A 14,687-nucleotide genomic window follows, 5' to 3' on the forward strand; every position below is an offset into this window, starting at 1 on the left:
ATAATATAATTATTTTAATTTATGTTAATACGACAAACGTGATAAATCTTTGTGATTTCTTTTGTTGTTGTTGCGATCCACCACCAGTGGATTAATCTTTTGTTAATATTTCGTCCTATTTTTCTTTTTTTTTTTGTTTTGTTTTGTTTTTGTTTTTTATTTAAACGTTTTTTATTTCTATTTTTAATTTAATTTTATTATTATGAATTTAAGAATAATAAAGTGGAGTTAGCGGGGGGGGGTAAGTGGAGAGAGAATACGTAGCAGACACTTAAAAGTTTATTTTGTCATTTGTTTGAAATATTTTTCATATTTGTCTAGTACAAATATGTACTTATACATGATTAGGAACAAGGATAACGTTTCTGACTCGTTATTTAAAGAAAAATAAAAGATATACGTGTATACGTACCACAAACATGATTACACATGTTCTCACACATACTCACGTAATTAAAAAAGAAAGGAAATAGAAAATCAATTTTATCTTTTATTTCTTTTTTTTTTTTTTTGAAATTTTTCTCTCGTTAAAATTTTCACGATAAATTTCGATTTGATTTTTCTTGTATTATATTAAATTTGTACGATTGTTTATAAATATAAATTGAGACGATACGACGTATATAAACATTTATAGCATTTAAGCATTAATACAACGTCGAATTAAAATTATATCGTTTATTTGATTAATTATTGATTAATTCCAATATTAATAATATTTCAGTCGTGTTTAAATATGTTTCAAATAAGTATGTAAGTGTATGTGTGTGTGTATACACTCGAAAGATATTCTATGTTCTTCCGATAAACGCAATTAATATTACTATTATTATTAGTATTATTATTATAATAATAATAATTATTATTATTATTTCTCTTAATCAACTATTCGATGACCAAAATTTCTATTTTTTTTTCTTCTTTTTTTCAATGAAATGGACGCAAGATAAATGTCGAGTATTATACGCACGTAAAAATTCTTTCTTTCTAAAATTTGCTATAAAAATAAAATTAAAATATATTCTTGTCACACATAATGTTATATTGTTTATAATTTTACGAGAACATTATTTTATTATACAATTTTGTAATTCTTTTCCTTTATATGCAATAATGCAAGTTTACTCGATCGTATTTTTTGTTTCGTTTTGTTTTGTTATTATTATAATAGGTCATTTTTCCATCGAACAATATTTAATAATAATGATACAGATAAAAATCGTTTAAAAAAATATCGAATAAAAAATAGGAACTTCATTAAAACTAATGATTCGAACGATCATTCGGGCAAAGTAGGAACTATAATTTGTTACTTTTCGAATAAACACGCTGATCCAACAACATTGGCGATTGTATAAAACGATATTTTGATTGATAAAATGTTTTTTTTCTTTTTTTCTGTTTTTTTCTTTTTCTTTTTCTTTTTTCTCTTTATATTATATAAATATGAGCCAGTCTCTCTCGTTATCGTTTCATTCGCCAAAAAGTCGATCTTACCGTCGTTCCAAAAGTCGTTGCAATTAATACTTATCATTTTAAATATTTAATAATTAATAAATATAGCGCTAATTATTAAATATATACTAATATCTAAAATACGTTACGTGACAATAATGGAATATTTAATGTACGTTTGATTTGATTAATCTTTTGATTTATCGAGTTGAGCATGGCGGATCGATTTCAGTACGGGGTGTCTCAAAATCGCCTTTCCATTTTTCCAGAAGACCACGATCCCTGAAACTGTAAAAAAATCAATGAAATGTTAATCATATAAAAAATATAGAAATGAGATAAACAAAACAACCGTACCGTTCTAAAATCAATTTTCCAGATTCTTCATATTCCTGTCTTGACAACCACATTTGTTGAAAGGATCCAAGTGAGCTGAGTATTGAACCACCGATCCAAGCACCATAACGACGTTCACTTGGACTATTGGCGCTGATTATTTTCAATCTCATACTCTGTCAACAAAGTTAGTCATAATTAAATAATAATCCGTTCAACAAAATAATGATAAATAAATGATTAATAAATGATCGATTACCGGAGGTGTTTTACTGGCCAGGTCTCTGTTCAATCTTTCGCTGAATCCTTGCAAACAAGAGTTACCCCCAGTTACCACAACGCTGCCGTACAAACTCTTAAATCAATAATAATTTGATTAGTTCAAATATATATATATGTGTAGATTATATCGTTAAGAACATTAGCCGATACTTACAGGTCTTATATCCATATCACACATGCCGACACTTGTTGTTACTAATGGACCAACACCTAGAATGCTAGCACCAACACCTTTAACATTACTAGGATCAAACAATGCCTCTGGTATCATTAGTCTTACGGAACCAAAATCGTCGTTATAGCCAGTTGGAAATTCAAAGTGTTTCATTGGTAAAGTGTTAGCCATGTCCTCGTCGTAGGGACTGTCGGAAACTTGCAAACAATTCATTTGAAAGTCTTGCAGTAACTCTCGTACCATGTAAGTTAACCAGGAAGTTGTTGGTTGGGGTCCAGGTCTTCTTGTCCAACGTGGTGGATCTCTTTCTCTAACCACATCTAAAAATAAACATAATTAATGATCGATTAATGAATTAATCATTAATGTGGTATTACAAATGATGAAGTTGTTACCTTTGCTAGCGACAAGAGAAGCAGGTACCAATTCGATATCTTTTTCTTCAAAAAATTGTCTACACTGCATCGTAATAAAATCACCCCCCAAAGGACTCTTAACAATTCCCTGTGTTATAACATAACCATCGTGAACCGGTACAGCACTCGTATGTGTTGCACCACTGTCGACAACCATTGCCGTTGATCTCCCATTGGCGTATGCAGCTAAAACTGCATTCTTACAAATGTACATTGCTGGAACGTTAAACTTCTCGAACATTAATTCCAAAAGTTTCTCTCGTTTAATTCTCGTATTCCAAGGACACTCCGTCATCAGGATTGGATGATGTTCTGGTAATGCGTGAAGACGTTGCTTGTAGGTGTACTCGGTTAAACGTTCGAACATATCCCAATCTTCGACCATTCCATCTTTCATCATGCTGACCATTTCCATATCTTATAAAATAGATATTTATTAATTATGCTATTTTATTTATTTATTTATTTAATTTAAAATTACAAATCTCTAAAGGAACGTATAGAAAATAAAAAAAATAAAGATTTTCAATTTCCATACTTTACGAAGCGCAAAAGATAAATAACACACTCGTTACTTTATAATCATTAATTTAATTTCAAATAAAATAACGATATATATAAATCAAAACGAGAATAATATAACACTAGATAAATATTAGATTAACAAAATCAAACGATTTGAAATAATCAAATTAAATTAACATCTGTTAAATCGATTTTCACGATTAACGTCAATTAAATCAATTCCATTAATCTCTAGATGAAAATTAAATCTAAATTTAATTGATAAAATAAATAAATAAATAAATAAATAAGTAAACACATAAAAAGAAGGGGTGGTGAGGGGGAGAGAGAGAGGACATTACCCTTCTTACGGACTTGAATGGCGGTGACGTCGATGTTGTAATGTTTCCTAACTGTATGATTACATTCCGGAGAATCGACGGGATCCTCCCATACGCCAAGGTTCGTTGGGATTTCAGCCTTTGGTGTATCCTCACCGCCATATCCAACGCGTAGGCTCTGATGTCCAACGTCGAAAATAATAGCACCTACCTCGTCTAACAACGACGAAAGATGAAATAATCTTACGCGACGTGTGTGCGTGTGCGTGTGTTATATTATTAATTTTTAAAATTGTTGATAATCCAACTGTATAGAAAAAATACAGAAGAGCTTGCACTACTCACCACCACCGTAGACACCACCACTCATAGTATCTGCAAGGAGCTACGGTTTCGCGCATGCTCAATCAAATTCTTTCATGGTGCGCCTCCATTCCTGGGGAAAGCTTTTCATTATTATTCCTGGATCCATTCGATAGAACCAACCAACCAACCAACCAACCAACCCTGACCTCCTCCTCTCTCATTCTACCCTTAACTTCCTCTAGAATATTCCCCTATACTTTATTTTATAGAAAATGGTTATATTTTATTTACCTTAACAATGCGTTATCTTCCCAATTGTATCCGATTTATTATTTCTGTGTCAAATATTTTCTTTTCAATTATATTTACGATTTGTTATATAGTAGTTATAAAATTATCTATTATATAATATATATTATTAATATATTAAATGTTGGTAATTGAACCATTTCATATACTTAATGATTTAATAATATAATATATCTATAATATATTAATTGTATATATATATATAGTAATCGATGGGATGATCATCTTTAAATAATTGTATTTTTCTTTCGGCTGGGATTATTTATGGAAGTATTAAAAAGAGGATTGTTCAAGGGTTCTCAATAGAAACGTTATCAATATGGAATTAGTGTTGTATATTTTACAAAGTAAATAGAATATAAACAATCTAAAGTTATCTAAAACACAATAGTACGAATTTTGTGGTAAATCATTTCATGTGTCATAAAGTAGACGATATATCAACAGGGCGAGTTCTCTCTCTCTCTCTCTCTCTTTCATTATCTTTCTCTCTTTCTCTCTCTCTCTCTTTTTCTCTCTCTTTTTCTCTCTCTCTCTCTTATTTGGCTCGCGTCACCTAAATTCGAGAGTCGAAATAACGAGTACGACTGAAAAATGATTGATCGTTCACATTGTCGAGCGAACGAACGATTATTTCACTTATTAGATACGTTTTTTTTTTTCGCAAACTGATTCAAGATGACAACACATATTTAATACATATGTATTTTTTTCTTCATTTTTTTTTTGTGTTTTTTTTTAGATATTCGAAGGCTGCTGCTTGCTGCTGCTGCTGCTTCTGCGGCATATTATCTTTTTATTTTACTTTATTTTATTTTGTATTTTTTATTTTTTTTTTTTATTTTTAATATTAATATTAATATTTATTTTATTTTATTTTATTTTTTCCCCTCTTTTTATTTTTCTTATACTCGCAATGAAACTTCGCATTTTTGTTTTCATTTTGTTTACAACGCCGGGTCCGCCATCGATAAATGAAATCGTCTGTCTCGACGGCGAGCAAATTATACATTTCGAACGCCATACTTTTATATTTTATATTTGTTTCTTTTATTATTAGCTTATTTCTTTCTTTCTTTCTTTCTTTAATCGTTGCTTAAGATTCGAGCGTATTATTTCGTTTAATTTACATTTCCTTTTTCGCGCGACACGTCGATAGTGAGGAAAAATAATAAAAAAAAAAAGAAAAAATAAAAAATCAACGCGATCCCGAGTTTCTTTTTTTTTTTTTACTTTCGTTTTTTATTTTAACTTTAAATTCCCTCTCTCTCTTTCTCTTTTTTATTTATTGTTTTTTTCGTTTTTTTTTTTGTTTTATTTTTCTTCGTCTTCTTTCGTAGGATACCTTCGTACGACACTGTGCTCTGTTTTACATACATACGTAAATAACGTGAACGAATCTCATCATTTCTAAGGAGAATTTGTCTCGATGTCTCTCTCACTCTCTCTCTCTCTTTCTCTCTCTTTTTATCTTTCTTTTTTTTTCTTTTTCTTTTTCTCTCTGTTTACATTGTTTGTTTTTCTCTCTTCTGAATTTCTAATTGGAAGACGAACACGTAAATACGGAATAAAAGTTAGCTCGTTGCTCGTTTATTATTTAATTTATTTATTTATTTATTTATTATTAGTATTATTATTATTATTATTATTATTAGTATTATTATTATTATTATTATCATTATTATTATTACTTTTTGTTTAATACGAATAACATATATGTAAATACGTACGACGTGGGTGTAGAAAAATCCAAAGGAAGGAACTTGGACGAGTCTGAATTGGCGGACTCGTCGTGATTTGCGGACTCGTGAAAATGTCTCTCGAGGAACATCGAAGACAAATATACATGCACACATACACACACGCGCGCGCGCACACAGATACGCATACACATATATATGCATGTATTATGCGTACGTAGTTTTAATTTATATACGTATGTATATAATTATACTCTTGAGAGAGCTGCTGCTGCTGCTGCTGCTGCTGTTCTTCTTCTTCTTTATTTTTTTTTATTTTTTTATTTGTTTTTTTTGTTTTTGTTTTGGCACGGGTTATTCGCTCATTCGTGTTGTTTATTTGTTTTTAAAAATTTGTCTTTTTATTTGTCATCTTTTAAAATTATTCATTCTCGATAGAGTGATGATGGTTATAATATTACTTATCATCTTTATATTTTTATTATAAGACGGAGACGCGTTAAAATGAAAAAATGGCAGTTTAGAGCACACATGGTTGTTGGAAGTTTAAGACGAGCTCGTTTTGTTGATAATAATAAATACAGTCGGGCGCGGGTTCCTTGCGCGAGTTGTTCGAGGAACGCCGGGTAAGATTCGTCAAAGATCATCAAAGGAGGAGGGAGGCGGGGAAATGGTGGGTGGGGACAAGGCTGAGATAATTAATTAACGAGTGTCCTGATTAATTAACAACAGACGGACCCTAGCTCACATCGATATTATTAATTTGAAGGTGCGACGAAGAGAGTAAAGGTAATACGATTCGTTTCTCTGTTTCTCGGTTTTGTTTGTTCTTGCTGTTCGCATCTTTGGTATTGAATTAGCGTAGCTTGAGTTTTTGGGTTGTTCTCTTCTTCGTTTAAGTATTATTCATATTCTCGAACGTATGGATTTACGTAAGGTTTTTTATCATTTATTATTTACACCGCGATTACGAAGTCACGGACATTTCGTTGGCTGCAGTGACCACCACGGTCAAGGTCGCACTCCGCTTCGCTTAACTCAAACGCGTCGGAGAAGCCCGAGGGTGGGTCCAACTTGGGGACGAACAGGTTTCCTGATCCGTCACGTTCCTGGTCCCGATTGGTACAGGAATTGCTCGACTGGTGCTTGGAATTGCCAATCCCGGTGATTGGCCCGAAGTTGGTACGGGTCTCCTCGCTGGGATGACGCGCCAACCGTAACATCCTGTTTTTCAATGATAATAATATATTATATACTTCATTTATCTAATCTTATTAACGTAAGATACAATATTACGGATGATAATAATTTGACGGTTTTTCTAACTCACTTGGGTCTTCCCCTTCCAGGAAACGATTTTCTCTCAAGAATCGGTGAGGGTTCTGTAGACGTGCTAGATTCTGGTCCATGGTACAAGAAGTCTGGAACACGTTACAATACATTTATCTTGAATAATCTGTTAGAATATAACACACACACACACACATACACACTCACCGAATATCTAATTTATAATTTTTCTATCATTTTATTTACTCAACGGACGTAGCGTACCTCGCTTAAATCTAAGACACGGATAACACGGGACAAAGGTAAATACAAGTGGGTGCTGTAGTGCGTTAGGATCGTTGAATCCTGCGGTACTTTTGAAATTTTTATAACTTTGGATATACAACTATTAGGACGATCGACCTGGTTTGAATCAATTGTGAGAATAGCAAAAGATCAGAGAAAAATAAAAAAGAAAGAAAGAGAGAAACTAGATAAAGAAAGATCAACAGAATCCAATCCAAGTGAATGAGATAGATAGATAGATAAATAGATTGATAGATACATAGATAGACAGATAGATAGATAGAAGAAATACAGAAAAATAAAGTTGAAAAGATAGAAAAACAAAAAATCAAAGAGGTAGAAAACAATGATAAACTGCATACTGTGGACACGCGAATCGGCGGCAGACGCCGAATGGTGCGAATCGACGAGATGATTGGAAGACTCGGTTCGGCTGCTGGTCCCGACTTCCGTGTCGCTGTCCGAGCCCAGGGTGTCGTATTCCTCCGACTCGGACTTGCCCTGACTGACCTTGTGCGTTTTGTGCAAGGGTGCAGAGGACGAACGGCCTCCGCGTACCTTAGTGTACCGGTTGCAATCCGACTGCAATCAGACGGAATTGTGGTTTCGATGAATGGCACTTCGCACGAGTTTCAACGAGGACACGCTAAACCGACAAAAATGCGCCCCTTCCCCCCACCCCACCCCCACATCCCCCGTTGTATATCTACGCATATATTTACACGTGTCCGATCATCTTTCTCTATCCGTTTTAGCTGATAGTTAATTTCGAATGAATTTTCGCAATGACTGCTAACCCATTTCCTCTCTCTTACCCTTTTGAGATCAGACAACACGACAGTTTCTCATTTAATTTAGATCGTATTTACGTAAATACATCCCAAAGTTTAGCCAATTGAATCGTATAGAGTGGATGAATGATCTCTAGATCAGGGCCACTGTAATTTGATTTTCTGTTAACTTCTTAGAGGAGTTCTGCACGAAACTACGTCGTCATCGATAAAGAGAGAAAGAGAGACAGAGAGAGAGAGAAAGAGAGAGAGAGAGTTAGAGAGAGTTAGAGAGAGAGAATGAGAGATAGAATGTCACTCTCTGATATTGATTTTAATTTCGAGCGCCAGAGGACGATGAAGAAGAACGAAATTCGACAGTGAAAGAATAAAAGTAAGAAAGAAATAAACCCTAGGCTAACTCTCGATGCGCAATCGAGGTTACCTTTAAAAAAGGTACGTTCAAAAATAGAATAGAAGTGATCCCTCGAGTGGCGCTGATCTAGATTCTTAGGAATATTCCTTTCCCTTCCCTTCCCCTCCCCCATCCGTGTCCCTTCTATTTTTCGTTACTTTTCAACGTTGGTCAAAGAATGAGAGATGCTTTTGTTTTTTTTTGGGATCGCAAAATGGCGGATTCGGAGAGCTGTCGATGAGAGTGAGTGTTGTCGGTGTTGCGTTTCCCTCATTAACGGACTAATCAGGACGTCTGCGAAAACGAAGCAAGGTGGGACCAGCAGTCGCAACGATCGTTGGATTATTTCTTTGACTTCTTAGGCTCGTTAACCTCTAATTAATCTACTGTTCACGCTATTTGTTTAACGAAACTTAGGAGATTGAAGCAGATAGGCTTTTGGTCTGCTCGTCCTGATACGTGTCGCAAGAAGAAAATAAATGAAATAAAAATATATATATATAGAAAGGAAAAGATATAAATAAAAGAAAAGAAAAGAAAAGAAAAGAAAGGTTTACAAAGTCAGGTCAGACTTCGTTGGTGAAAGCTGCGGTCAGTGTCCATGCATGCAATCATATTTTAAGCAATCATTTTTATTTTCCTAACGCTAAAATCTTGAGCAATTGATTAATTAATCGGATTCGGATTGATCGTCCGATCAGCGAAAGTAAAAATAATCGAAACAAATAAGATCGAGCATTTTTTTTATCTCTCGGGACGTATTGATTTTTTTCTTGGTTTGTTTTTTGTATATCCATGCAGTGTGCATTGTGTGTATCCCGGGTGTCGTACGACGATGCCTTGGTGATTTTTTTTAGGATGCATGATAGTGGTGGTGAACGAACGAACGAAAAGTAACGATCAGGTGGGTGGTGGTGGTGGTGATAGGTGGAATCAATGATAATATGACGATACCTCTCTTAATTGTAGAGTATCAGCGGTTGACAGCCGAGGATCGTGATAAACGAAGGTTTGAAGTGGTGCTGCTGAGTTGCAACGACTGTCACCTCCTGCGGGAACACTTTCTTCCAATTGAAATGTTGCGTACGGATAGATGTCCTCCGAATATTCTACAAATCGTTAGAAAATTCATTATAATTAAAGTAGAATTTGTATAAGTTAATTTTACATTGTTGTTGTTGTTGTTGTTGTTGTGTGTTTAACTTACCTGGAATTTTTTCTAACGTAGCCATCTCGCGTATCGGAGAACGCAAAGGTTTTCTTACGGTAGCATAATATTGTTCACGTTGTTCCATATTCTGTTTATTGTCTAATGCCGCAGCAGTTTGAGCATCGTGTAAGCTACCCATGTCACCCATGAAAGAACCTACGATAGATACTAAAAATTAAACGATGCGCTTGTTCTCATTATATTTATTACGTACTGGAAACGTGATATACTTACGTTTGCGAAAACAGTAAAATACAGCACCAGCCGCAGCGATAACAGCCAAAGAGCTCAGTACCAGAGGAACGATCAATTTTAGGTCCGAGTATACCGGCGTATGTTGTGGTATAAAATGATCGATTTCGATAGTTGCTATGGTCGAACTAACGTGTAGTTGTAGGGTCGTCACTTTGTATTCGACGACGGAGGAACCAGCATTGTTGTGTGCACGTATACGAATGTCATAGGTCGTACCGGGTAATAATTCGCTCAGAGTATAAGTTTTTTGTACCTTCGAAAAGAGAATCAAAGGGTTTACGCGAATATCCCTAGGGATATAAGAAAAATGAACTCGAGAAAATGGGGAATGTACCTCGATGTTGCTGGAAACCAATGTCCAAGTATCCTCTCCGTTCTTTCGAAACTCTAACTCGAAATAAGTTATCGGACAGCCACCGTCGTTCCAGGTGTTTAGATGCAGCGTGATCCAGGATACGTTGACGGTTATAAACTTGTCAGCACTGCCAGGCGAATCTTCCGGCTTGGAACCTTCAGTTCTGGCTTTAACAATCTCGCTGGGCGAGCCCATGCCAATTAGATTGTAAGCCGTCAGATACATCTGATAATCATTGCCGCACCAAAGACGAGACAGTACGAAGCTGCTCATCTTGTGGGACACTTTGACCTCTTCCCATTCGCCGGATTCTCGTTTATAATGGAGGATGTAGCCCCTTATCATAGAACCCCCATCGTCGCCGTTTTTCCACTGAACGTTTATCGAATTACTTGTCGCGCTGATGGCGTGTAAAAGTGGTGCTGCCGGTGGAACTGGGGAAATAGAAGAAAAAGAAGTGAAAGGAAAAGTGTAAGAGAGAAATAGAGAGAAAGAATATAAGTAGAAAGGGAAGAGGAAAAAGACAAAAAAACGTAAGAAAGGTAAAGAAAAGAACAGACGCATAGAGACCTTGAATGACGCGAATCCGATTGAATTTCTATAGCGCAAGTGTTAAGGGTCTTTCTCTTTACCCGAAAATTCGATTTTCTAAACGAAGGAAAAGAAAAAAAGAAGCTTGGCTAGCTTCTAATGGCCCCCGCTCTCCCCCACCCCCTTCCCAAGCCATCTCGCACCTTCTTTATTCCAGGCAAAAGTTCATTTTAATTTTCTTTACCGAGATCTAATTTATTAACTCGCTCGAGTAGAAGATGTTAAAGGACTTGGCACGGGACCAACCCTAGGTTAACTTTGTTAAACAACGATAATGAGAATGACATAAAAGAAAATTTCGTTCTATGTTAATGTTAGTATATACATATATATATGTAGATATATACCTTGTACGATTAAGCGATGGGTTATTTGATCAGAACCATGACGATTTTCGACGAAACAAGTGTAATTCCCGCTGTCCTCTCTGTGCAACTCCGTTATCTGTAAGGAACCATCTTGTAGCATGGATATTCTAGCTGATGGTTTAACCATTTGACCCCATTGTTTCCAGGTCACCGAAGGTTCCGGTTTGCCAACACTTTGACAAGGCAACGTGACGTCTCGTTTCCACGGTATTACGAAGGCCATACCGAAAGCGTAAATTGCAGCTCGGACTGCAAAAAATCATTGGACGCATCCTATTAACTTAGTTTCTTTCTTTTTCTCTTTTTTTTTGTATAAGATATATCATAAAAAAAGTAATCAACATATTAATCCTATATATCGAGTAAGAGAAAAAAGAAAAAAAAAGAAGACAAATGAAAAAAGATTTATTACCTACCTTCGATAGATGGGGAAACGGTAATAACCGGAGTCTTTGGTCCCTCGCCAACCGACGTGATTGCAGCTATACTGAACTCATATTGATTCCTTTTATGTAAATTTTCAGCTTGGAAACTAGTTTGATGAGGTGAAATAGCTCGTTTAAACCACTTGCTGTCAGTCCCAACGCTACGGATATGAACGTTGTAGGAAGTGATGTTGCCGTTGCTCCTTAGTGGTGGTAACCAAGAGACGATGATAGATGTTGCTGAACTAGCTACAGCCTTTACACCGGCTGGGACTTCGGGGAAGTCTTCTTCGGTGACACAGTAAAGTGGTGCCGAGGCAACCCCATCTCCAGCTCTGGTAAAGGTCAATGCTTGGATCGAATAATTGGTATATTTTTCCAATCCATGTATCACCACGGTTAACGCCGTTGTTATCTTCATTTCTGATTTACTCGATTCCGTCATACTGTCCATGTTCTCCCACATCACTTTGTAACCCTTCAGAATGCCATTCAAACTCGAATCCGGGGGCGGATCCCACGAGACTTGCAACGATTGCGAGGACAATGCCGTACACCTTACGTCCGAGGGTGGACTACTTGGTACTGAAAAATAATAAATCATCATTCCTTCCTTTTTTTTTTTTTTTTTAAGAACAAATGTAATACGAGTCCAACGGAGTTATTAGAAAAACGTGCGTCTCTATTTATTTTCTTCTTCTTCTTCTTTTTTTTATTTTGATTTACGAATACGCGTAAAACTTTTAAATCTCGATTCCTTGCTGCTTGCTCATTATTAGGCCCTTATTGTTGTTGTTACTGATATTTCCTTCAATTTCTTTATTTCTTTCTTTCTTTCTTTTTTCGTTTCACTCAAGTAAGCTTTTTGTTTCTCCTCGTATCTTTCTCTAGAAATCTAACCTCGGAAATGCTTAATGCACGCAAAGTAGCGACGGGATTGGCTTTAACCAAGAGGTGGAGGAATGTTTATCCAACCTGGACTGGATGAAAGAACGAAAAGTACTCGAGAAATTTAAGCGGCGTATCTCATTCAACCTTGTGCTACGGATTAAAGAAAAGTTATTTGCAAGTGGATCACTCGATCTTTCTCTCTCTCTCTCTCTCTCTTTTTTTATTTCTTCTTTTTTCTCTTTCTATTTCTCTTTATCTTTCTCTGGCGCGTGCAGCCGACCGTTTCACCCACCGGTTTGAATTTATTATTTAGCCGAGAGTCGACAGTCGGTGGTGGTGGTGGTGGTGGTGCTGGTGGTGGTTCTGGTTGTATGCATTACGAAACTCGCGATAGGCTTCAAAAAACGTGAGCATTATTCTTTTCTTCATGAATCTTTGAAGCCTCTCTCGAATTATCAATGAAAATAAAATGGTCTAGACGAGTGAAATTTATTTTCCCTTCTTTCTTTCTTTCTTTCTTTTTTTTTTTACTAAACGATACCATATTAATAATCACGATAAAAACAATAACAACAATAATAATAATTATAATCATCATTATTATAATTATCAACCCTCTTGAAATAATATATTCCAATTAAAACAAAATGAATGTTAATTCTTACCGTCTTCCAAAGTTGTAGCAACGACTTCCGGTGTAACAGGTCCTTGTCCTAAATGATTGTATGCTTGTACAACTACGCTGTATCTCGTGAATTTCTTTAAATTCGTCAATTGATATTGACGACCTGGAAGAGAGGTCCTTGCCAAACCTAACGCAACGCTTGCCGTAGAAATTCGTCTTTCTACTGTCTTGTAAGTGTACTGTTCAGCTGCCAAACTAAATTGAAGAAGAAACCTTCAATATTTTTGTATCGTATTAATTGTATTCAAAATATTATACGAGAAAAAACAACAACAACAAGAAAAAATTGAATAATTCCACCGATAAATTTTCTAAGATTTGTTTAATCATTTTGAATAGATCAATTTTAATAAAAATTGTTAATAATAATATTAATGATAATAAATGATAAATTTAGTTAAGTAGAGCGGGTACAATAATATTCGGAAATAATGTAATAAAATAATATGATTTTATATCGTGATTACCGGTGTTCCTTGTATCCAACATGATAACCGAGAATTTCCCCATTCCATAAATCATGTTCAGGTGGATCCCAGGTGACGTTAAACTCGGTCGAGCTGACGGGTTCCACTTTGAGGTTTCTCGGAGGACCTCCCGGCTTTTCCCCATCTGTCGTCGCGTCTAAAATCTGAAAGGTACCAGGGGGGCATTCGAGATAAGCCATGTTAAGGATTAAAGGACGTGTCATCGTCCTGTCGTAATTAAAATGACATCTACGCATCCTTAATCAACTTGGGTTGGCTGATGAATAATTTTGTATTAAAGAAAAATCGTATTGTTTTCTACTCTTATGTTAGTATTTTAATAAAAATGAAATAAAATTTGAGAGGACGTGACTTACGTCACTGGCTTGACTCCTGCCGAGTTCATTTTCGGCATAAACCCGAAATTGATAGGTGACTGCTGGTCTAAGACCACTCACGTGACCAGAAGCTCTGGCTCCTGGCACCGTTGTATGAAAGGTGTGATCGTGCCAGACTTCTGAAAGAAAAAAAAAAAAGAGAAAAATCGATCGTTCGAGGAGGGGGAAATCTCGATCGTGATTGGATAGATTCGAATGAAAAGAGCTTTATACTCGCCGGAGTCCGTCTTGTACTCGATAATGTATTGAGTAATCGGGCTGTTGCCATCTTGGCTAGTCGTCCATCCAATTTTGATATAACGACTTCCTTTTTCCATTACGTGAAGGTTACGCGGGAAATCCGGTGGTTCTATTTGGGTTGAAAATTTGAAAAAAAAAAAAACAGAACGATTTTTAACCAACTCCATTAATAATTTTATAATAAGCGTAATTTTGATAATATATATTTTAATAGATTA

General features: G+C 35.5%; 2 protein-coding genes across 2 annotated transcripts in view; both read right to left on the reverse strand.

Moving 5' to 3' along the window:
* Positions 1–930: 930 nt before the first annotated feature.
* Positions 931–3,960, reverse strand: LOC122515751 (actin-like protein 6B). Its single transcript, XM_043633169.1, has 7 exons — positions 3,855–3,960; positions 3,531–3,725; positions 2,644–3,081; positions 2,228–2,568; positions 2,051–2,146; positions 1,813–1,967; positions 931–1,743 (listed from the first exon to the last, which is right to left on the reverse strand). The coding sequence occupies exons 1-7, from the start codon at positions 3,877–3,879 to the stop codon at positions 1,656–1,658; spliced, it is 1,338 nt and encodes a 445-aa protein (XP_043489104.1). The 5' UTR covers positions 3,880–3,960; the 3' UTR covers positions 931–1,655.
* A 2,277-nt stretch (positions 3,961–6,237) lies between these two features.
* The window catches only part of LOC122515908 (Down syndrome cell adhesion molecule-like protein Dscam2), a 33,823-nt gene continuing 25,373 nt past the window's right edge, over positions 6,238–14,687 (reverse strand). Inside the window, exons 9-21 of the mRNA XM_043633404.1 lie at positions 14,447–14,578; positions 14,209–14,348; positions 13,832–13,995; positions 13,345–13,559; positions 11,780–12,373; positions 11,343–11,612; positions 10,384–10,838; positions 10,029–10,302; positions 9,792–9,950; positions 9,539–9,693; positions 7,762–7,981; positions 7,155–7,245; positions 6,238–7,048 (exon numbers count right to left, since the gene is read on the reverse strand). Of these exons, the coding sequence (XP_043489339.1) occupies positions 6,781–7,048; positions 7,155–7,245; positions 7,762–7,981; positions 9,539–9,693; positions 9,792–9,950; positions 10,029–10,302; positions 10,384–10,838; positions 11,343–11,612; positions 11,780–12,373; positions 13,345–13,559; positions 13,832–13,995; positions 14,209–14,348; positions 14,447–14,578 (3,137 nt within the window). The 3' untranslated portion in view covers positions 6,238–6,780. The remainder of the gene's footprint in view (positions 7,049–7,154; positions 7,246–7,761; positions 7,982–9,538; positions 9,694–9,791; positions 9,951–10,028; positions 10,303–10,383; positions 10,839–11,342; positions 11,613–11,779; positions 12,374–13,344; positions 13,560–13,831; positions 13,996–14,208; positions 14,349–14,446; positions 14,579–14,687) is intronic.

This window comes from Polistes fuscatus, unplaced genomic scaffold (genome assembly GCF_010416935.1).
Source record: "Polistes fuscatus isolate 324 unplaced genomic scaffold, CU_Pfus_HIC Scaffold19, whole genome shotgun sequence".
Taxonomy (NCBI): domain Eukaryota; kingdom Metazoa; phylum Arthropoda; class Insecta; order Hymenoptera; family Vespidae; genus Polistes; species Polistes fuscatus.

Coding starts and splice junctions, on each gene's coding strand:
- LOC122515751 (XM_043633169.1), bottom strand. CDS start 3,879: ATGAGTGGTGGTGTCTACGGTGGTG. Junction 3,726..3,854: donor TGGTGGTGTCTACGGTGGTG/GTGAGTAGTGCA, acceptor CGTCGTTGTTAG/ACGAGGTAGGTGCTATTATT. Junction 2,569..2,643: donor TTCTCTTGTCGCTAGCAAAG/GTAACAACTTCA, acceptor GTTTATTTTTAG/ATGTGGTTAGAGAAAGAGAT.